Source organism: Octodon degus, unplaced genomic scaffold (genome assembly GCF_000260255.1).
Source record: "Octodon degus isolate 3935 unplaced genomic scaffold, OctDeg1.0 scaffold00008, whole genome shotgun sequence".
Classification (NCBI taxonomy): domain Eukaryota; kingdom Metazoa; phylum Chordata; class Mammalia; order Rodentia; family Octodontidae; genus Octodon; species Octodon degus.
The window spans coordinates 3,175,374-3,199,488 of record NW_004524584.1 but is presented as its reverse complement, the minus strand read 5'-3'; the positions used below and the strand labels follow the sequence as shown (position 1 = coordinate 3,199,488).

General features: G+C 43.2%; 1 protein-coding gene across 1 annotated transcript; it reads left to right on the top strand.

Annotated features, from left to right (window-relative positions):
• Window positions 1–224: 224 nt before the first annotated feature.
• Sox14 (SRY-box 14) lies at window positions 225–1,681 on the top strand. Its single transcript, XM_004624992.1, has one exon. The coding sequence runs from the start codon at window positions 688–690 to the stop codon at window positions 1,408–1,410; it is 723 nt and encodes a 240-aa protein (XP_004625049.1). The 5' UTR covers window positions 225–687; the 3' UTR covers window positions 1,411–1,681.
• Window positions 1,682–24,115: the final 22,434 nt, after the last annotated feature.

The window sequence follows — 24,115 nt, the reverse complement described above, 5'->3', positions numbered from 1 at the left end:
GGTCTCTGCGCCGGCCTCCGCCTCACACCTCTCCCCGCCCCCATCAGCTCCTTCCCTCAGTTACTCGCGCGGTGGCAGGTGCGCCCCTCGCCGGCTCCGCTGCTGATTGGCGCCCAGGTTGGGAGTCGCCGCCCCGCGCTTATGTCAGAGTGCGTGCGGTCCCGGCCCACCTCGCCTTTGAACTTCGCCGCTTTTGGCTCCAGTTCACCAGCCTCCCTGCATTCTCAGCCAGGTGCAGGGCTAAACCAGGCAGCTCCGGCAAAGCCACGGGAGGGGGAGCCAAGGCGACTTACGCCAGCAGAGAGAAGGGAACGGGAGAAGGCGAAGGTGCAGAGTGAGAGAAGGAGGAGCATCTTGCCCTCGTCAGAAAATTACCTGGCCACTTAATCCCGGAGACTCCGGTACTTGGGCCCCAGTCTCCGGAGCCCAGTGCCCCTGCAGTACGCCCTCTTATCCCAAGCCCTTCCCGCCCCCGCTTGCCCCCCGGGGGCTGCCTGGGTGCTAGGACTGGCATGATCAGCTGAACTTTTCAGGGTCAGCTGTCCTTTCTGGCTTCCCCTCAGCGGCACCGAGGCGAGGGGAGCGCAGAGCTCGGGCTGCGGACCGACAGACAGACCGCCAGCCGCGCTCAGACTCTCCCCACTGCGCCCTTGCACTCCCCACCCCGCCCGACTAGCCACCGGGACCATGTCCAAACCCTCAGACCACATCAAGAGGCCCATGAATGCCTTCATGGTATGGTCCCGGGGCCAGCGGCGCAAGATGGCCCAGGAAAACCCCAAGATGCACAACTCAGAGATCAGCAAACGACTAGGCGCCGAATGGAAGCTTCTGTCTGAGGCAGAGAAGCGGCCCTACATTGACGAAGCCAAAAGGCTGCGTGCCCAACACATGAAGGAACACCCCGACTACAAGTACCGGCCACGGCGCAAGCCCAAGAACCTACTCAAGAAGGACAGGTATGTCTTCCCCCTGCCCTACCTGGGTGACACGGACCCGCTCAAGGCGGCCGGCCTGCCCGTGGGGGCTTCCGACGGCCTCCTGAGCGCGCCCGAGAAAGCCCGGGCCTTCTTGCCGCCGGCCTCGGCGCCCTACTCCCTGCTGGACCCCGCGCAGTTTAGCTCGAGTGCCATCCAGAAGATGGGTGAAGTGCCCCACACCTTGGCCACCAGCGCGCTGCCCTACGCGTCTTCCCTGGGCTACCAGAACGGCGCCTTCGGCAGCCTGAGCTGCCCCAGCCAGCACACGCACACGCACCCGTCCCCAACCAACCCGGGCTACGTGGTGCCCTGTAACTGTACCGCCTGGTCTGCCTCCACTTTGCAGCCCCCCGTCGCCTACATCCTCTTCCCAGGCATGACCAAGACTGGCATAGACCCTTATTCTTCAGCCCATGCCACAGCCATGTAACCCCAGCCTGGCCCGGACCTGAAGGGTGTCCTGGAAGGGGGATCTGTACCCTGTCCTCTGCACCTACCCCTGGCCTGCAGATGCCTCTGGGTCAGCCCTGCAGCTGCCCCATATCCCACCCCAGACTCTGCCTCTCTTTTCCACAGGGAAGGGAGGGGCTCCTCCTGGACCCAAGGCGCAGACAGGTGCCAGAAACTTGAGCAAATGTTGTGACAGCTACATGGCTGCCCCTATCCCAACTTATCCAAAACAAATCTTTGACTTACCCCCTTTGGACAAAAAAAAAAAAAAAAAGAAAGAAAGAAAGAAAAAAGAAAAAAAAGGAGGCAGTTTTGTTTTATTTATGTCCCCTTCACTCTTCTGGGAGAGGCTGTGGACTTGAAACTCCAGACCCTGACATTATATCTAGAATATGCATATTTTTTTTTCATTTGCTCCCCTGGAGAAAAGAAATAGCTATGTCTCTGTGTGTTGCCATCAGACACAACTAGGCAGCATTTGCTCTTTCATGTATGTATGTGGGGAAAGGTTTAAAAGTTTAAAATTACAAAAAAAGAAACATTTCTATTTAAAACCATGCTATGATAGTGTTTGCTTCTTTAAAAGAAAAACAAAAAGGACCCACATGGCTATTTACTTTGTGTAAAGCAGTTCTCCTAGAGACCTAAGTTTACTTTTAGACAGAATGTCGGATTATGAAGTCAGGAAGTAGAAAGTGAACAAAAAATGAAAACATCCTAAATGGTCATAAGTGTTTTGACGATGTTTTGGAAATGTACCTAGAAGGATTTTACCTCGTCACTCCTGTTCATTTGTTGAACAAAGACATTTTGAATAAAGACAATCTGTCATTGCAAAAAGTAACCTTTGGTGTGATAAAATCAAGTCAGGAGGCCGCAGGTCTACGGGGGCGGGCGAAGAGTCAGGTCCACCCCCCGGGAGGCTGAGAGTGCTTTGAGTGGTTCTAGCAGAGAAGGCTGGGACCAAACTTGGTGGCCTTGGGAGTTGGGTGTGAAGGGCCTAGAGTCTAGACTCTTTCTGGACTGCACCCTGAGTATTACCTTTTGCTTTAGAAGCTAAACAAAGGTATTACTCCCTGGGAAGTCACTTCTTCCTCCCGTCTTCACAAAGGGGTCAGACCACTTCAAGAAGTGAATAAACTAAGACAATAGCAGACCCAAGCCTGAGTTCTGGGTGTATTTGCTTTTTTAAAAACACCAAACTCCAAAGCCTTGGGGAGAAGTGCCACTCTCCTGGGAGCCAGATGTCTGCAGGTGTTGCCTGCTGTAGGTATTTAAATTCAGAGCAAGAGGTGAGGTGGGTGACATCGATTTTTAATACTCATTTTTTAATTATTTGGGAAGACTGCTATTGTCTCTTCTGGGGACCTGGGTCTTCATACTGTTCCCTAAATTTAAACATTAAAACTTAAATGTAGAAAAACGTGATGGAGGTCCAAGTCCCAACTGTCAGAGGATTTTTACAAAGACCCTGAGGGAGAAAAGAGAGAAAGAAAGTGATATTGTTACAGCTCATGCAATGAGGTTTCTTTTTAAATCACAAAAGTTAAATAACTCAGAGGCTTTGCTATTTAACAAATAAGAAAATGAACCCTTCTCCTCCCCTTCTTGGTATATATTTTCTTGAAGATTACTGTTTTTCCTTAAGGAGAAAAGGAACTCTAGTATCATCCAACATAACTCCTTGGAATTTGCTCTCAGAATTGAAGGGTGCTGCTCCTCACCTCCAGTTTCCCCCAGTCTTCTCCCCACACTCATGCCTGTTTTCTGTAGGTTGCATGCTCTTCCCACTGGCTTTGGATGGGGGAGCAGTCTAGGGGTTCATCCAGTTTCTGCTGCCTTTGAGGGGTTTGTGCACTTGCCCCAACCTTTCCAAAGGAGTCAGTGGCTTGAGGTGCAGGGAACTGCTGTCAACAGACACCAAAGCCAAAACCCGAGGATTAGCATATTGTCCACAAAACAATTAGAAGTGTTTGAGGTGCTATTTGGAGCCTATTCATCCGAGCCCCTTTGTCAAAAGGGGGATTTTCATTATTAAAAAAAAAAAAAAAGTTAGCAGTTGTCCATCTGGCTGAGCTGAATAGCAAAGTGATCCGTGTTGTATATGCTTTTCTCATTAAGAGTTCTTTTGAGACCAATGTTAGAATTAAATGGTATAACACAATTAACATACACGGGCACTGAATAGGAGGGGACGCCTATAAATAATAGATAGATAAATAAACCAGAGATCAGGCAAGGTAAACAAAGGCGGGCTGGGGGAGGTGTGAGGGAGGCCGGGCAAGCTGAGCCACGCTTATTTAGCATCACAAAACCCTCTTACAAATCGAGACAATTAGGTAGTGACTTGCCTCTGGTGGCCGTCGGGTCTGGGGACTCCCGGTGCGTAGGGAAGGCTACTCCTCCCGCCCCCTAGCAAGCCCAGGAAGCCTGGGACAGAGTCGCCGCGGTTTTGCTGTCTGGTATAACCTCAACTGACAGTCCTGTCAGCCTCTCTGCTCTCCCTCATAGCTCAGTGTCCTTTAACATCTCCTTAGATGAAGCTTACGGGGTCTCGGTGTCTCCCCCGCACAGCCCAGCGCTGGAGCTGCCTGGGTTTACAGAGCACCCAAGCCGAGGAGGAACCTGCGCACACAGCCCCAGTAGGGTGCTCCGTCGTCTTTGAAGTGAGCTTGGCTGGAAAGAGGCACCAGGAGGGTTTGAGTGGGGAAGATCTCGTGGACTGGCAGCAGAAACTGAAAAACTGAGATAAGGGTCCTGGGAACTCCCAGAACTCTAGGAAACTGGGGTGCGCCGACGCCGAGAAGCGAGAGGGCCCACGCGCCTTTCCAGAGAGGGGGTTATACCGAGTGGGTCAGGGAACTTGAAGCCGCGGATCTGGCCCAGGCCGTTTCTTCCCGGTGTACTTTCATTCCTTCCTTCGTAAACTGTCTGCCCTGCCTAGACCTAGCCAGCCTCACCCCCCGAAGGGCCCGCCAGAGCTGCGCCTCCCTCGCCCTGCGGGCCGCCGAGCGTCCGCTGGGGTGCGCGGCCAAGACTCGCCCTAACAAACAGCCCAAATCCTCCCTGTCACGCCGTTGACAGGGGCCGATTACTGACTTTGAAGTCAGGCGCAGACAAAAAGCAATCCCCTGGGGGGTGTGGAGGAAAGCCGTCCCTGTCAAACCTGTTTGCTCACAACTGTCTCTTTCTTTCAAGAAAATCATTAAAGCAAACCTATAGGGAGAGGAGCGCCCCACCTGCCCAGAGTCTCGAAGAGCCCGCTTCTCCTGAGCGTGCCAAGCTCAGCCCTGAGCAGCCAGGAGTTCCGCTCTTCAGACGCTTGGCCTCGGGAGAACCAGAACCTGCCCGCGCGCGGCGCACCCGCGAGCCTGCGCGGAGCATCTGCCAATCTCCCTGCGCTGGGCACGCTTCCGGCAGCCAGGGGTTCTCTGGAGCAGACAAGACTAGGGAGGGTTCACCACCTCCCGTGCAAGTTCCACAGTTACCAGGTTCGGCACCCTCCAAAACTGACACCATAAACCCCGGGAAACCCCTGCTCCTCCCCTGGGTTGTTCCCATGGCTTCGGGGTGGAAGAGCACGCCCTGCGGGAGGCGGCTGGCAGCTGGCAGAGGCAGGGTAGAGTTTTTTTGACTTTTAGCTAAGTTTCCTTTCTTAAATCTTGGTTGCCCTCTGCCCCAGGCGTGCACTTGTCCAGCTTCTGAGAGATTCAGAACCATTGGCCACCTTCAGTTCCTGGTCTCCTTGAAAGAGCTTCCTCAGTCTTTTATGCATGTCTAGCTTTGGATCCTCTAAAAAACCTTTGATTCCTTTTCAGTTTTGCAAGTTTTCTTTTTAAATATAAATTTCCTTAGAACCACTAACTTTAAAGATGGACAAGGCTGGCAACCTTGAGTAAATCCCACTGAGGTATGAGTGACTGACATTTAAGACCCTCCCTTTAACATTTGCATTTTAAAACAGGCGCTAGATAACCTCCAGAAATCTCCAATGACCTAAAGCTTGGGGATAAAGAATGACAGTTAGGGCTGAACCTAGGGATTTAGACTCCATCGCAGTGGCTCTGGAGAAGCTGGAGACAACCAGAACCCCGAAAACTTGGCAAGCAGTGGAGCCAGGATTGCCCTTGAGAATTCTCCTTTCCTTGGGCTCCTCCCCAGATCAGACCTTGTCACCATTGTTCAAGTGGACAATGAATTTCAAGACATTTGGATTTGCATATCATGTATTTCACAAGATGCATGCTAAGAACGCTCATCTCTTTATTTGCTAAGTGGCGTACAGTGAGAGGCTGAGCAGCCCAGTTGGATTTGGGCACAGGAGACAGCAGGGCTAATGTTCCCACCTCTTCCCATAGGTGTTCTCTTGGCTCCTGGCTGTGTCCTGGTTTCTCAGACCCTCATGGACCCAGGATTGGGAGTGTCACTTGGGCTGGCTTCTTTCCTGGTACTGCTGCGAGGGGCCTTGGTCTGTAACCAAAAGCAGAGGCATTGGGCTGCTCTGAGGAATTAAAAAAGAATGAAGTTGGAGGCAGATGTGTGGGGGTGGGTTCTAGAAATCCTGGGACCTCAAGTCAGAACCTGAGGCTCTGTTACCCCACATAACCCAGGCTAAGGGCCTTAGAGGATCTGGAGCCTTGGGATATCTGCTCTGACCCTGGGAAAGGAGCCTGGAGTCAAGAAGAGAAGGCCTTTACTTCCCTCCTAGCCCAGCTCCTAGTCTTTATTGCTGCAGAGTGGGCATTCGTTCTGGGGCCGGGGAGATCAACTTATGCACTGGAACCGGGAAAGACCATGCAAGTATAAAGCGTCCCTGGGCCATCCTCCCAGGTTCTCCATCCTCTTTGCTCAGGTTCTTTACACTGGGCATCCTCCCTGGTGTACGTTAGGAAAAAAACAGGCACCCGGGGCCAAACAGAAGCTAAAAGAAGCCTGCAAGTTTTCCTTTTGCTACAAAGTGGAAGAGCTGCGTTACTCTAGCGGCCAACGGCCATCTCTAAACTTTTGCACTAGAGTCCGGAGGAAAAGCAGTTCGCAAGCGATCGCTGCGTCGCGGACAAGGATAGGAAGTAACTTTAGGAAAACTACCAGTCGGTCTGGAAGACTTGACTAGAAAGGCCACACCCCTAGGGCCGCACCAGGGAGAAGGAGTTCCCTCCACTTCCCGGGAGCTGAGCCCCAGCTGCTCCCTACTGGAGAGCTTTTACTGCGCTGTCCCGAGCCCACTCCGAGCCCGACCGCACTTCTGAGCCCCGACGCGCTGCGGCCCCAGAGCTGTGGAGAGAATCGGAGGGAGGTGAGCGAGAGGTGTAGCTGCAGCGGGCACGGCACCGCGCACCTGCCTAGCGGGCGGAAGGCCAAGTGCGAGGCCTTCTGAACCCCGCTATGATGCTCCTGGCTTCTGCAAGCCTAGCCAAGCCACAGACGGACTCGCAGGACCCCCCGCCCGAAGATTGCGAGAGGAAAGAAAGAGGAGGGAGGGAGCGGGCGCCTGGGCGCTCGCCGCGGGTCTGCGTTCGCCCGGCACCCCCAGTGGCGCGGCGAGTCAATGGGATTTGCACACTCGAGGTGTAACAGCATTACTGCATTAATTACCATTTCCATTTCACGTCCAGATTGTTTACTTATCTGCGGGAAACATATGTCGGGAGAAGTTCACATTCCGGATTCTGCTCCGCTGCCCAAGGTGCAATTCCAGGGAGGCGGTGAGGGGGAGGGGAGGGCTTCAGATTTTTTATTACACCCTCTAGCCTTATCTGCCGCTGTAAATTATGAGGATCCTCCATTGAGCGGCATATGGAGATTATATACTTTTTTGAATATCGTTTCCCAAAGCCTGCAGATTTTCACTTTGAAATGAAACAATCCCCCACCGGTTTCCTGGCCGGGCGCTTCTCGAGGCCGGGGAACCCTTCCCTCAGGGCCTGGCGTCCGCCCACATCCCGCCACGTCCTAGAGTGTTCGGGGCGCCCAAACACAGCCTTCTTTCCCAAGGTCTAAAATAGGCTATCACCATGGGCAGTGTTTGAGGACCACGCAGCTTCCTCGCTCTGCTTTCCTTCACCTCACTCCGTAACTTCCTCGAGATTTCTAGCTTTTTCACTTTGGGCCCCCGCACAGACGCGAGCTTCTTTCTGCCCGCTTCTTGCGCCCGGCGCCCCAATCCCGCAGCGGGGGTGCAGTGTCCACGCCTGACGCAGCAGCCCGCCTCGCCCTGTGCACCTTAGAGCTTCTCTGCCGCGCTGGTTTTGGGACGGCAGACTTTGGCTTCTTTGTCTGAAGGGAGGTGGAGGTGGAGGGCAACGGGCCCCTTGGACACCGCTTATTGTCAACCCTGAACGGAAATTTTGCATAGAAGGCAACTGTTTCCCGCTAGCTGGTAGGCAGGGACAACCGGCGTAGCGCGGACCGAATCCCATCTCTCTTATCTCTAGGAGACTCCTTTCAGGCTGAGATCAGAGAGGGAAGAGAAGAAAAGAGAATCATTGTTCTTCTTTTTTACAATTTAATATACCAAGCCACCCGTTAAGGTCATTTATATGCTTAATTTAGTGATAAAAGTCAATAAGCAGAATCACAGGATCTTCTATTTCTTTTGACCACATTTTTCTACAGTAATTGGAAAAGCAATAAAACGTATATGCGTTTGTTTTTTTTTTTTTTTTTTGTTCATTGCTTTGTCTGCAGTGCTATCATAATCGGTGTACTTTTGTAATGTAATTTGCTTGCTTTTTTAGAGACATAAGGATAAAATGTGCCTTTTATGTAATTTTTTTCATCTTGTCTGGGTTTCATTTGCAGAATTACACACATTCCCTGTGTAGACACTTACCCTCAAAATCCAAACTCTGAAATTTCCTTCAAATTCTTCTTTTGAGGACTTGGAATATTTGGTGGGAAACCTATTTTGATATTATAATAGAACAATTAAATGGATCAACACAATACAATTAAGAATGGGGGGAAAGGTGGGAAATGGAGAAATAAACAGCTCCTTTTCCATTAAGTATTGTTTTGGGATTTCTAATTTTTTTTTTTTCAAGACCTAAGAAAATTGTGAGGTATCACTTCTCTCTTCTGGATCTATCTGTAATTGAATCTAGGTCACTATTCTAAAGCAAGAAAAGTCTGCTTTCCACTTTCCTACATCGGGCTGAAATTTGGGGGAGGGACAAGGGTCTTGCAATTTCATTTAAAATGTAATGGTGGATGAACTGATAAGCAAATAGGGAAAAAGAGTCTGCTTAAAAGAAAAAAAAAGGGGCATGATTTTAATATGCTCCAGATGGGGGGGAAATGATTTACATGAGAGTTTATTTCCTCTTTGCTGATATGAAAGAATTACAGATACAAAACCCACTGATCTATAGAATAAAAAAAGAAAAGAAATGTTATTTTCCTGTAAAGGTGTCAGTTCATTTATATTCATTTAACCATCCATCCATCAATTCACTTTCTCACTCCTTGCACATTCTCTCTGGCTCTGTTAAACCTTCCCCTACCGACACACTTTGCTAGAATATGCAATGAAGTTTTCTTTCTCTAAAATAATATGAAATGGAGATTATGTAGCTAAACATAGGAAAAGAGATGTTGTTGTTAAATATCCTTGATAATTTAACATTATGCTTTTATGACAAATTTTTAACCATGTTTTCATCTCGTTATTGCTCCAGTTGAAGTACATGCAGCTTGCCTAACATTATAGGCAGATAATTATTGTTTTATAAAATATGTTTGTAATAGGCACTTATCAGTCAAAAACCTTTCTGTAACATATACAGCATAGCAAAGACAAATCTTTATGTATAGACAAACGTTGGGTTGATAACACATTGTTTCATTAAATACTTGTTGTATGGGTATGAACAGGTTGGTTGATCTTTATCTGAGGATTTTCTGATTGGTCAAGGCATAAGTAGCATCCAACCTTTTGTGCTTAAAGTTGCCATTTCCAGGTCCATGTAGATATGTAGTAAAATATATATATATTGAGAAAGAAATGGAATGTTGTCTTTTGGAGAGCTTCCTCCTGATAGAGATTAGATAAGAATATATTTTACTTTTTTGAAATTAAAAAATAATGGCCAGCCAGCACAACAGACACTTCCTTCACATTCTCCCAAGTGAGGAGGCAAGGTATGCTACTCCCTACTTCAGGGATGCTCAGATGAATAACTGCAGACCTACAGAACCTAAGCAAGGACAAGACCAACAACTATCTGATGATTGTTCTCCTAAAAGAAACAGTAAATTGTTTAAGATAATTCCACAGGGTAAAGCTTCTCCAGACTAAAGACTAATTCATTCCTTTTTTCTTTTTTATCCCTTCTTCCTCTTCTGCTTTCTCCAGTTGTCTTTTTGCAATGTGAATACCACCAATAGATGTGAAACTTTCTTTCTAGATCTCCATAAATTATAAGCATTGTTCTTTATTAAGTTTCTCAGATCTTGCTTTCTAACACTGTGATAATGTATTTTCTTACCTAATTTTTAATCAAACAAATTGAGTATGAAGGAAAAGAAGTAACAGTTTGGTCAGAAGTTGAAATGATTCATGTATATTTTGTGCCTCAAACTCTGTCTACATGCTCATTTGAACTAAGTGCTTTTAATAGAAATCTGCCAGATTAGAGAATACCTTAAAGTCATGTTAGAATTGCTCCCTCTGTTATCTTTTATCTGTTGGGCTCTTCAGTGTGTATAATAATTACACCTAATAGGAAGTTTCCCTTTTACGCTGAGTTATCTTTGAGAGCTGAATTGAGGAAAGAAGAGCCGAAGGCACAAAGGTGTGTCATCTGCAGGTGAGCTGAACTTTTCTCTGATTATACTTTTAGCTTACAATGATGCATTAGCATATTTGTATAAATAGATTATGTTGTCAGCTAATATGAGCATAAACTTGGTGCAAATCCAGATGCCTCCCTCTCTGCTGCTGGACAGTTCCAAAGGACACCTGGGATTCCAACCAGTGTCTCTACCACATGCTTCGTGACACTCAAAGAGGGAATTGTAGCAGTGTTTGTGTCCAACCCATTAGTAGGAAGGATTGAAATCAGATGCAAGGTCAATCTGCTACCAAAGTTAAATTCCATAGCCCCTCTGCAGATGGTTTCAACATTTCTTGAAAATATATTTTATAATGAATAGGTGAAATGAGTGATAGTAGGTAGAGGTTTGGATTTTTTTTTTTTTAATTTTAGGAAAAGAAATTTCATTGACAAACATAAATTCAAGCTTTGTGACTAGACCTTTCTTTACAGCAGCCCTATCTTTCTGAAGATGGCCTTTCTTTTATTTTTTATTTTTTATTTTTTTCGTGTGTGCTTTGAGACAGGGTCTCACTGTGTAATTCAAGCTGGTCTTGAACTTGCTATGCAGGCCAGATTGTCCTTTAGCTCACAGCAATCTTTCTGCCTCAGCCCTCCCAGTACTGGGATTATAAGCATGCACTCTCATGCCTGGCTGTGGATGGCCATTTCTTGAGCTATTTTGGCTGAACAAGGACCATCACATTTTGGAAGACATCCTCTTACCCTCCCTGTGTCAAATTCTAGAGGACATTCTACAGAGACATGTTCTTGTTTTCTCAACTTCAAAAAAAATCTTTTTGTTTATTTGTTTTGTACAGGGTCTCACTGTGCAGCTCAGACTCATAGTGATCCTCCTGTCTCAGCCTCCCCAGTGCTGATACTATAGGCATGTGCCACCTTGCCCTGTTTCTGTGGCTGGTTCCAGGACCTGCACTGCATGCAGTACCAGAGATTGAACCCTGGTCTTTGTGCTTGCCAGAAAGGTACTTAGACCACTGAGCTATCTCCCCAGTCCTCTCAACATTTTTTGTGGCAACAGAAATAGATTATCTCCTTTATTCTCTAATGCAAAATACTACCACATCTATAATCATGAAACCCACTAAGAGAAAAAGTCCTCAACCTCTTCTAAGACAACTTGGAAGGAAACAGGTAAATAATGTTAATAACAAATTATTTAAAAAAGAAAATTATCATTGTAATTTCATTCTTCTTAGTGGAGAGAGTTAAAGATAGGACAAATTCAGAAAGAAAGGTTATTTGGATTGAAAACAAAAGAGATATATGTTAATTTCTGCTTCCTGGCTGTCCTCTGTGTTTCAACTGGATGTCAAAACATTAAGGCTAGTGAGGAGGAAGCCAGTGAAAAAGACCTCAATTTGTAAATGTATTTGTCAACCTCTTATGATTCAGATCCCTTACTTTCCTGAATTGTAGCTAATTGCCACTATATAGAGGAACTCAGGCTTCTTATATAACATTTCACATCACTGTGTATAAAAGGGGGAGAAAGGAGAATAGGATGAGGACAGGAGTTGTTTACCACTGCTAATTAATCATGAAAGTCCTGGTACTTGGCCTTTAGTCTCCTACTGTTATTAAGTTTACTCACACACTCTTTCTCTTCAGCACATCAGCCAAAATTCTGAATGTCTTACTAAAGAAACCTATGACAATTAAAGACACAAAATCTGGGGGGTGATCTGAGTAGCCTGGAAGACTCCTGGATCTTACAGAAAATGTAACCTGACAAGAAAACTAAAGACTGTGCACCAAGCCTCATTTATATATGAATTCTTGGCTTACATACAGAAAAAAATAAAATCAAAAGACTCATACTTTACTACCAGGAACATGAAGTGTGCCCAGCTAGCTCATTGGCTGGGATTTTGATCTCTTTGAAATCAATGACTGAAAGAACAGCCCAACACCATCAACAGTGTTCAGGTAGTATTTCAGTTAATGAGTTAAATGTGATTCTTTTTTTCTTTCATTAAAATGTGTTTTAGGGATATGTTTTCATTGATTGTATTGCTTTTTAGGACTCTGAAGATTTACTTCTTTCCCTGGGGAGAAATACTCTTTACAATAAGAGGATTTATTAAATGGATACCAGCTGAGCATTCTGTACCAAAAAAAAAGCTTATGAAGTGCCTTAGATACTCCATCTTGTTAAATTTTCCTGAAGCACCATGAGGTAAGTACTGCTGTTTCCCAAAATTCATACATGAGGATACAGGCCCAGAGGCATAACTGAATCATCAAGAATTAGTTCCAAACTCACTGTTCACTACTATCTGTAAACCCAAGGGGTTGTTGGAGATAGGTAAGGAGGGAGCAGTGAGCCCATGGAACTCACAGCTGAGGGAGAGACCAAGGAAGGAGAGACAACCAAAACTTGGGGGGTAAGTAGAGGAGATGGAAAAAGCTTCCCTCTCATGGGTTAATGAGTAGAATATGTGGAATCCAAACAATTAAGTATTTTCTATCACAGAGCCCTCTTACTAGTTGGGCCCACCTTGCTTTCACTGTATAGCTCCAAGTCTCGCTAGCTGTTTCTAAGTCACAAATACAACCAGGACATCATGTAGAACTAGAGAGGCACAAACAGATTCCCTGAAGGCTGTACTCAAGGATCCCTGAGTCACTTCCAGGTCCATTGGAAGATGTTCACTCCAGATAGGCATTATTTGTTAGGCAGTTTGATTATTGAAGATGTACTGTGTTGGGAAAGGAAAGAAGAAATATTTCTGAAAGTCCTGTTTGTCAACTTCCTGATCTTAATCAAATTTAGTCAATTTATTGTCCTGGTCATCTCCTAGAATTTCACAGCCAGATTCTTTAACTGTACCCAGCCTCTGTGTCTGTTTTAAGATGGGAATAATGTTCGCCTTACATATTCTGCAGTAAGTGAATCCACATCAACCCTGGGATAGCAAGAGGATTTCTCATTTCCTTGCTGAAGGCTTGCATTTGTTGCAACTTTCTGGAAGTAGCAAAGCCTGCCATAAATAAAAATTTACCAATGATGATATTTATGTTTAAGGCAATATCAGGACATGCCTCAGCCTCTTGGTCGATTTGGGTACAACTTTTACGGAACTGATCTGAAACATGTTTGTTTACTTCAACTTCTAGTTTTAGGTCAAAGCCATGGTTGGGATACAGGTGATTTCTAAGAAGGCATATGAAAAATGCATGTGTGAAGCTGCAGGAGTGAATCAGTAGAGAATTGAGATCCAAAGACCTGTCTGTGGGCAAGATTTGTTAATTTTATAAAACTGTTAAAAAGGGGATTGGATATGCTATTAAGTTTACTAAAATATTTGTTAACTACAAATAAAGATTCCAGTAATCTGATCACTTATGCCAATTGTAGTGGCATAATTAAACTTTCATTGCAGAGAAGTGAGTGAATACATTGTGCAGGCTTGGCTGGGCAGAGGAAAGGAGCAGGGTAGAGCAACACAAGCCAAGGCTGAGTCCTAGTCGTAACCTGTTTGATGGAGGAAGAAGGAAGCTCACAATATTTCCTTCTTTCAAGTATCACCTTCACAGTTTTCATTACATACATCTATAATATTATTTACTGTAGAGTTTTCTTTAGGTTAATTCATTTTTCCCCAACTTTGGCTTCAGTCTAAGCAATATGAGTGCTTGAATCCTGAGAGGTTTTTACGTTGAAGATAGTTTTAATCAAAAATTAGAAATTGACCCCTGTAACATCCATAATTACCCAAGTCACTTTTCAAAACTCTAAGTGTTAACCACTGAAGAAGTAAGATCAGTGAAGTGAATCATTATCCAAAATCGTAGAGCCGACTAGAAAAACAAAAACAAAAATAGCATTAGGCAATTAGCACTTTCTCTTTGGGAAAAGAGGACATGAAAACTCACCAGATTCTTCCAGAAAGTTTAAATGCTTTGTTGGTAGTGGAAAACCTTATCTACAATACTCATAATTTCTTCAGTACATTAATTAAATTGTGAAAATCTAACACATTTCCATGGGAATTAGGAATGGAAGACACAGAGGCTAAATGGGAAGGAGAAAAAGAATGTGTTTTGTGTCCAAGGGCTGCCCATCCATTAGAATGGTCAGCTGCACAGAAGTCAGGAAGAAGGGAGGGGAGGGTGACTAGCCACAAATAGTTCAGTGGTGGACAAATTTCTGGAGTCATTCATTGAGTCAGATGTCACCTAAATGCCCATGAGGCCCCAGCTGCCTATCTGCCTTGCCTCTCTGTTTTTGCCTGTGACCTATTATGGCCTTAGAGAGCTAAGTTCTTTTTCTTTTTTCCTTTTTTTTTTTTTTGGCTGAACCGGGGATTGAACTCAGGCCCTTGTGCTTGCCAGGTAAGCACTTATTCTTCTGAGCCATCTCCCAGGCCCCAGAGTTAAGTTCTTGATCTGAGGTCTCAGTGTCTGAAGTTGTCTCCAGCATAACATCGCTTCTTGTCATTCTGAGTATAAATTCTAATGTAGCCTTCAGTAAAAGTTTAGGGGAATACAGTGGGACAATTTATCTTCATGGTAGGAAAAAAGCACTCATAAACCAAGTATTTTGTTATAGATTGACACTAACTTTGCTGTTTTAACTGTTTTTTCTAAACTTGCAATTTTCTCACCTGAGTTACTTTTAGCTGCAGTCTGTGGAGCTCTGAGGCAGGCGTGAGTGTGCATAACACCTTCCTGATCACACTGCTCTCTCTTTTGGTTAGCTTAGGTTCCTGTAGTCCACACAGTTATCTGTTACAGGTATTATTTCTGTCTTAAAGAAGGTAGAGCTTTGAGAGGTTAAATGACTTGCCTAGTCACAAAGCCAATAAAAAAAAGACCTGAAACCCAGATATTTTCCCTCGGGGTTTGGAATTCTCGTTACCACTGTCATACCCTTCAGAGCTATATCCTCTACTTCTCTATTTTTCTGAAACACACAATTTTTGCAAAACTCCAACTTTTTTCATCAGTCCTGCCTTTGCAGAAGTAACTCATTGGGGCTCTTCTGCTTTTCAGTTTGTTTTGTTGTTCTTAATCTTTTGAGGCAGGAGATTAGCATTTTTGCTCATCAATTGAGTGTTAAAGAGTCAGAGCCTCCAGGTTTGAATCCTGGATCTGATGCTGTGCTAGCTTCAACAAGTTACTTAACTTCTCTATCTCACTTTCTTTATCTGCAAAGTAGAGATAGAAAGGGTTCTCTTAGGTAATCCCGGCCCTGAAGTCCTCAGAATTGTTTGGAAAATTAACAGACTTGAGTACTTAGAATCAAGCCACGTAATTAATGTTAGCTAGCATTTAGTGTATTATTTGTTCTCTTTCATCCTTTTTAAAAATATCCTTTCTGAATTCAGGATCGTTTTTCCCAGGTACTTTCATGGGTTGGAGGCTATCAGATTAGGGTCTGCCCCCATCCATTTCTTCAAAATGATGTCATACTTTTAAAATGATACAAAGACAATCCCAGCCCATCTCCCACTGTGGCTTCAGTTTCCACATCAATTGACAGTTTGCAAAATGACACAGATTGGGCCCAGGAAGGGAGGAAACACTCCTTAGGAATTTTAAAACTGACAAATTTTTCCTACACACACACACACACACACACACACACACACACACCATATTTATATTGAAAAGGAGAAAAAAATGTTTCAGGTGAGAAACATTAGCCTTGTTGGTAATCAGGAGGTGGAAATAGTTGTTGTTGTTGTTTTTTTAAAATCCATGTGTTTCTCAGTTTCAAGGCCAGAGAAAACATCCATCTCCAGCTCTCAAATCTGTCATCCCCCAGCTCCTGTCTTCATCACAGCCCTCTGAGGTAATTGTAGCCTGAAGGCCTCCCACCTTTTCTTTCTGCACCCCATGAATCTTCTTTCCAAGGCCATGACCACTTGGAAATTCTCAACCTCTGTTCACTGCCTCGCTGAAACCAGACCTTCTTCTACATTTCCTCCTCCTTTCCTTTCTGCTGTTCCCTCCCCTTCAGAGTCCTACAGCTTCCTCTTTTTCTTCCCTCTCATACTTGTATTTTTCCAACTAACAGTAAGGAAATGCTTGCCATCTTTAGGCCTTTCTGGGCCCTGACATTCAGAGTGGACTAGGCCAACCCTTGGCGATTACTGACTTCGCTGTAGTAATGGAATGAGTATAATTCTTTGTGCTTAATCTAGTTCTGTTCAGTTTTCTGCCACTTACACCAGGTAGGACAATGGACTATTGATCACCTTTTATTCTGGCTCAATTTATTAATCAATTAAAAAAGAAGGATTAAAATGCCAATCTTAACACCTTCCCACAGTCAGTTTCTGAAGACTAAATGAGATAATATGCAGGTGGTCATCCTGGCATCTGGTACATAGTAAATGCCCATGAAATGTAACAATTTTATGTATTATTATGCCACCTACATGACAAAAAGAAAAAACATGTGCTGTATAATTTTGTAAAGTCAGTAATCTAGTCATTTATACAATCTAGAGTCATAACCCTTCTGCCTTTCTGTATATAGACCTGGCTACATGACAGAATAATACACTGAGGGAGAGCAGCTGGTGCAAACCTTCAGGGTCAGGAAGCAGAGAGCTTTGACCTACATAGGCTGGCAACAGAGCTCAAAAGAATTTACTAAATTTCAATGCAGTTATATATGTGTACCTGGGTTTTAGACGTACAGAGCTAAGAAAAATCTTTGAGGTCAATCTTGCATTTTCAAATTAAAAAAACCAAGGAGAGTTCCATGGCCAGGATCCCTTGGGCAGCTGTGGTACAGAAAGGTCCCTTAGCCCATCGCTGTGTGAGTTACATTTCATTGCATTCTCAGAACAATGGTTGAGAAAATAGAAACTTTATACTATTGTTTTGGCTTTCTTATTGACACTGAATGATATTGGGCCTCTGATGGAGTGGTCTGTGGGCTCCTAGGATGGACAAATGTAAATTTTTTAAATAATGAGCATTATTAATACTGGTTCCTCAGAATAATAACTGTCTGTGTATTGACTGCTTATTGTGTGCCAGGTGCTTTGTAGTCATCTCTGTCTGCATCTTCACTCCAGGCTTTCAGAGTAGATGGATGATTTTCTACCTCAAGGAGACTGAGCACCAACGAGGCTAAGTGCCTCACCATTATCCCCACAGGTCCAGGCTGAAACTGGGGTCTATGCACCATCGAAGAGCGTGTGCTTCTCCCCGTGTCATGCTGCTTGTTCATGCTCAGGACTGGCTGCCCAAGGGAGTAAAGAGAGAAGTACAGTCCAGGAAGAAAAGGATCAGAGGGAAAAGAAAGGGAAGTTTGGAAGAATCCATACACGAAGACTTTCCAAAAGAAGTAAGTTTGTAAACAAGTGAGAGGAATTGTGTAAGGGGACATAGAGCATGACAATAAAAAGAAAAATTTAATTTACAAATGAGTCTTCAAATTAGTTGTTCAGATTATCAGTTATAGGCATGCAAAATTGATCAAAAAATTTAAAAAGAAAAAGAAAAAAATATTAAGCATTAACTGCTCCTTTCAATAGACCAGTAGAAATCAGCAGTACAGTTATCCAAGCTATCCTATGTGTATATACATATGTAATTTTCCACTTCCTTCATTCTTTCCTCCTTTTCCTCATCCCAGTTGTTCTTTCCTTTTGAACTAATTTGAAGATAACAATATGCCATATAGCAATCATTGTTGAATTTCTATCATTTTGTTTAGTGAAATTCTGTATCATTTCTAATGGGTTTTTTTTTACTATTTTTATCCTCTTTTAAAAAATAACATAACACTGAACTTTAAGTGGAAATAATTTAATAATAAATTTGAGTCTATAAATAAAAAAGAAATACACATGGCTCTTTTCATCACCTCATATTCAGTTTTATTATGTATCAACTTTTTATTCATTTTATTAAAAATAGAAAGCAAAGCGAGACTGACTTCTTCATTCAGCACAATTTCTTTCATTTATACAACATTCCCCAAAACATGAGAGTAGGGAAATGGATAACACATAACTGGCTGTGATGAGTTGGGTGGGATAATTGTGGCCAACAATGAGGTGGCATCGGGACATCTTTGAGGTGGTAGAATGTATGTATCCTGATTATGTAGCACAAATGTATCCCCTTGTTAAAATTCAAAGAATTTTATAGCAAAATGAACTACATACTTATTTTTAAAATCAAACAATGTGCTCTATAAAACAAGGCACAGAAGTTCTCCAACACACACCTTGTTGTGCTTACAGTGATACAAATATAGTCAAATAAGCCCACTCTTCAGACGTCATTTGGTGTCTCTCAAGGTGCAAGCCTGAAGTCTAGCTGACAACTGCCCTTTGGGCTGCCAGCTGAGGGCCACAGCTTGTCCCTGGTAAGTCCAGAGTCCATCTCTCCTGTAAACACTTTCATTCCATCTGAGTTAGGAGTGACAGTGGGGACAGATCAGAAGGGAACTGTATTGTGTTAGAAATGTACAACTTACCCATAGTGTATATTTTTTAAAAGGAGAATTCTACTGCCACAGAGTATAGGTGACATTTCCCCCTAAACCTGTTATATTTTGAAATGAAGTACAGGTAAAAAGAATATCTAAAATAGAAAGTTACTCTAAAGTAGCATTAAATTGCATTTAATTTAACATTAAATTACATTACAATTTAACTGCATCTACCCCATTTACCAAGTAGGCAAGTACTCAAGGGATCAGGCATTTCCCTACTCACATGCTCTGTGTTTTTTTTTTTCAATCTTGCCACTGAGGAAGTTATTTCCTTATTACTCACATGAGGAAATAAAAAGCAAGATCATGGAATACAACTACAGGGCTGGTATTGGGATCTAGTTCTGGGACTCCAGGAGCTGGTATCCTTTATCACTTCAGCTCTTCCTGTGAAGGAGCCAGCCCCGCCTTGTATCTCCTTCTGACTCCCCACCAGTAACAATACCCTTGCCCTCTCTTTGAATTTGGTCCTCACTCTACCCCAAACATGACCTTTAAAACCTGCCATACTCTTACATGCTTGGTAAGAGGTTGGCTCCTACTTTAAATCCATCAGTTCTCAGCCCTGCCTACCATCCTTCTCTTTTATGCTTTGGAAATCATCACCAATAAAATGGAAGCAGGAGAAAAAAATAATAAATGCAAATGGAGACAAGCACCCGGTGCTCCACATGGTCAGCCAGACTTATCCTTATACATGGTAGGCAGGCCTTTTAGACTGTGGGTTTGGTGTCAGAGACTTTCTTCCCTCACTGTTTACCCCATGGATAGTGAGTGTAGGAAGGGAACCCATCCTCATCGTGCCCAGGGTCTAGGGATTACAGATTTCTGTGGGCTGATCTGGGATTCCAGTCATCATGTAGTTCTGTAACCCTCAATGCATGTCCAACAGCATTAACTACGAGTTCATTACAAAGGGCGTTCCCAGACTCCTGCCCCAACTTACTGCGTCAGAAACTATGGGGATAACATCAGGACCTGGGTTTTAACAAAGTTCCAGAAGATTCTAAAATATACAGAAGTTTTAAATCTGATCTAAATCAATGCTTCCCAGACTTTAATATGCATAAAAATCATCAGAATGTAGGATTGCCAAATAATAAATAAAAATATGGATGTACTTATTATAATAAAGCATTAAAATATGCTTATACTTTTTTAAAAAATGCATTATCTGAAATTCAAATGTAACTGAGTGTGCTGTCCTTTATATGTCAACTGTATCTGAGTATTCTTTTAAGTTTAGCTTCTCATCTACTAGGTCTGAAGTGACACATGAGATTCTGAATTTTCAACATCGTTCTCAAGTAGTAGCGCCAGAGCTGCCAAACCACACTGATAACAAGGATCTGCAGCTACTATTGGATAAAGATTTCTGGATCCTCCCTTAATCTACTGAATCATATCTTCCTGAAGAGACAATGATATGGAATATTGTAATCATAGGGCTATGTTTGTTCTTCCTCACAAACATCCCATTTATAAACTTGGAGGATTTATTCTGTAAATCTGAGGCTTACACTTTGGTGCAACTGTGCACATACAATACAAGAGATGAATAAAGAAAGGGATGTTTTTTCTGAGAGGTGGAGAGGGCAAAGTAGGTTTTCTGAGGTACAATAACCAATTTACTGTGAGAATGGAGAACTCAGGAAACAGCAGCCTTGGTGCAGCTGCATAGAGGAGCAAAATTTCAGGGCTACTCCTTTCTCAGTCCAACTAAGGCAAGCAACATCTGCCTATGCAAGATACTAATAAGCACACTTGTTGAGCCCCTCCTGAATTCTAGGTGATATATCATTTCAGTTTATTCTCGATCTATACTTAAAGGGTGAAATTATTTACCTCATTTAGTAGATGAAGAGCCCAATGTTCAGAAGATCCTAGGTAACTTGCTTAAATTGACACATCTAGCAAGACCTGGAATCAAGATGTGAACACAAGTCTGCACCCAAAGCTTCCATAGCCTAATGTTTCCCCATTGATGTTCATTCCTGCGAAGGCTGAAACACAGTGAAGGTCCCAGGAGAGGCATAGCCACTCTACAACTTCAGCAGCACGCTCCTTGGTATTTCCTTCAACACCCACCCAGCTGGGCCTTTCCATTCTCATTGCTCAGACCGCAACATCTAGTAAGTCACCTCTGGCTTATTTCTTTCTAAAATTGTGTCTTGTGTGGTAGGAGCTTCTGGAGAGGACCTGACCACTTGCTTCATTAGGTGCATCAGCCCGATCCATCATGTTTTTATTCTTGACACACTTTACTGTATTTCCCTTTGATCTTCCAAAACAGCTACTTCAGTTTAGTTTTCTCCTTGGACATGATGAAATTCCAAGCATGACCTCACCTCCATTCCATGCTTCAAGGTGCATTAAAGAATTCCTTCCCATCTAAGGAAATGATACTGGCCAAGCAATGCTGAAGAGTTGGAGGTCCCAGCCTCACTGCAGGTAAGATGTTAGCATTTCAGACTCGTAATCCTATTGATTCTCAGTCCTTTTGATCTTTGCAGCACTTGTCAAGAGAGGTGACTTTGTAATTTGGAGGTGGGCATTGCTGATTGGTTCTGGTTTTATTATGACCTATTTGTGTCATTTAATTAATAAGAAAAGCAGCAGCCAGCTGCTTAGCCATTTAAGGACATCTTCACAGCTTCTGCTTCTCTCAACCCCCAGGCAAAGGGTGTGAATCAGATTATCAGTCTAGGATAACTTTTTTTTTTTTTTTTTTTTTGCCTTTTAGACAGCTCCAGACTTTTTCAGAGTCCATAAATGAATAAAATAACCAAGAAATACACAGCTCTTTTCAAGGACAAGAAAGAGAAAGAAAAGTAGTAGTCCCTGAATGTTTAGGTTGTGCCAGGCACTTAACTCACTTAATCCTCTCAATAGCTTTAGGTAGTAGATCTTATTATCCCCATTTTACAGATTAAAGAGTCTAACTTCAGAGGTTAAGAATCATGCCCCAAGTTCAAACACCCGGAAGATGACAAGCTTTGGATAAGAATTCATCTGATTTCAAAGTCATTGTGTTTTCATGCTATATAAGTTGAAGAATTTCTTAATGCATCCAGAAAAGTAGAAAAAGTTGGTTTTTGCTTTGTTGTTTCTCTTCCTTTTAATCAATTAAAAATGTGTTATTTAAAAGTACTGGGTTCTCAGGGCCAGCGAGATAGCTCAGCACACTAAGAGCCTGCTTAGGCAAGTGGAAGGACCGAACCCCGGCAACATATGCTGCCCCCGGCCCTGCCCCTGGGTGTGCTGAGCCAGCCACAGAGACTGGGCATGGTAGCACATGCCTGGAATCCCAGCACCAGGAAAGCTGAAAACAGGAGGATCACTGAGAGTCCAGGCCACATAGCGAAACCTTGTGCCAAACACACACACACAAATAAGATAAAGTAAAATAAAATAAAAATAAAAGTACTGGTTTCTTACCAAGGTATTTCAGTTCTCACTGAAAACATTGCTAAATAACTGGGAAATATAACTCGATCAGAGGAATGATATGAGGATATAAAAACCAGCACAGTGAATGCCATTGAGAAGAGTGGAGGTTGTTTAATAAATGATGCCGGAGAAATTGACCTTCCATATAAAAATAAATAAAAATTTAAATTCCTACCTAACATCTTACATAAAAGCAAACTTCATTTGGGTTTAGCTGAGCAACTTAGTGACTTAGGTGAGACCAAATGTCAAAATAAGAAGTGAAAAACAAAAGATTGGGCATGTAGCTCAGTGTAAAGGCCCAAGGCTTAATCTCCAATGTTGTCCCAAAACAAAACAATGCAAACAAACAAACAAACAAACAAACACCTTCCAGATGGCTTAAAGATTTATAATGCCTACAACAATATTTTTTAGAAATCTTTAATTACTAGATTTTGGTTAACTATTTAGAATCTAAAACCAGTAGGAAAAATATATTTGTTTTTCTAGGGAAAAAAAACACAGAAATAATCATGGAAAAGATTAATAAACTTGATTACTAAAACTTTAATTTTTCTGTAGTGTACAAAGCCCATGTTACAAAGTCAAAAGGTGAGAAATAACCTAAGAGACAATATTGGAAAGATATATAACAGTCAAGATTAGCATTGAAAATATGTTAAGAAACAAGCTCTCCAAATTCCTGCAAATCAATACCCAAAGACAGACAACCTAGTAGATAAATGTGCAAAGGTTACAGAAGAAGTTCCCAGAAGAAAAAAAAAATCCCACACACATAGAATAAACAAACAAATGAAAAGTTGTTCAATCCTACAGGGAAATACCCACAAAAAACACAATTGACAAAGGTTGAACAATATGCCATTGTTCAGAGTGAGTGAAAGGGAAACATTCATATATTGCTGGTCAGCGAAAATTTGTACAGTTATCATGGAACAATTCATTAATATGAAGTTAAATAGGATAGCATGCATAAGTACTCAGGAATCTACTTCTGGTCTTATGTGCCAGAGAAACCCTCAAGCAGGTGTAGAGCCAGCTCTGGGAAACATGCACGGTCACAGGACTCTGCCCTCAGAATTTCCTGTGCTTGGCTTAATGCTCTACTTTTGCCATCTTAAGTTTTCTAGCATCTGTAGTGTTGAACTTACACTTGAAGTAAAGTTTCCTAGAATAGCCTGCCCTGTGTAGTTGCACATAGAAACGTGAACAAGAATGGCCTTTGTAGAGTAATTGCAAAGACCAAATGAGTATATCATGATCAGAGGATTGTGATCTTGCTGTCCTGTTCTCATGTAGCATTCAGGCTGCCCCATGAGGACAGACTTCCCATGGGCCCAGGACATGCGAGAGTTTAGAAGTCAGAAGACATACAAGGAAAACATGTTCAGTTTTCCACGAAGTAAATGGGCAGCTGCTCAGGAGGGTGTACTTCCCTCTGAACCGGAATTGGTTCAGCTGCAAATAGTGGTGTAGGAAGAGTCATGAACACCAAGGAACTCTGTTGTATCCTTTTTTACTCATATTACTTCCCACATTAGCCAATCAGTTATACTAAAAATGGGGCTGGGGCATTATTTTGGCTGTCTAAATGATTGCATGGCAAGGGCAAGGATTCAGGTTTGATCCCCAGTACCACATGCCATGTGAGGGCCCTGGGACTCTGGAAATGCCCTGGCACCCTGATACTTGGCATAGTGGCCAATGCCTGTAATCCCACTGCTGGGAAAGCTGAGACAGGAGGATCACTGAGTCTGAACTGCATAGCAGGATCCTGATAGATAGATAGATGATAGATAGATAGATAGATAGATAGATAGATAGATAGATAGATGATAGAAAAGAGAGGAAAGATCATATCTCCTTTCCCTCTGGTTCTCCTTTACTCCTCAATAAAAGGTAAGAGAGCCCTGTTAGGCTTGTATCAATCA

Bases quoted from the DNA above. Each gene is read 5' to 3' on its own strand.
- Sox14 (XM_004624992.1), top strand. From the start codon at position 688: ATGTCCAAACCCTCAGACCACATCAAGAGGCCCATGAATGCCTTCATG.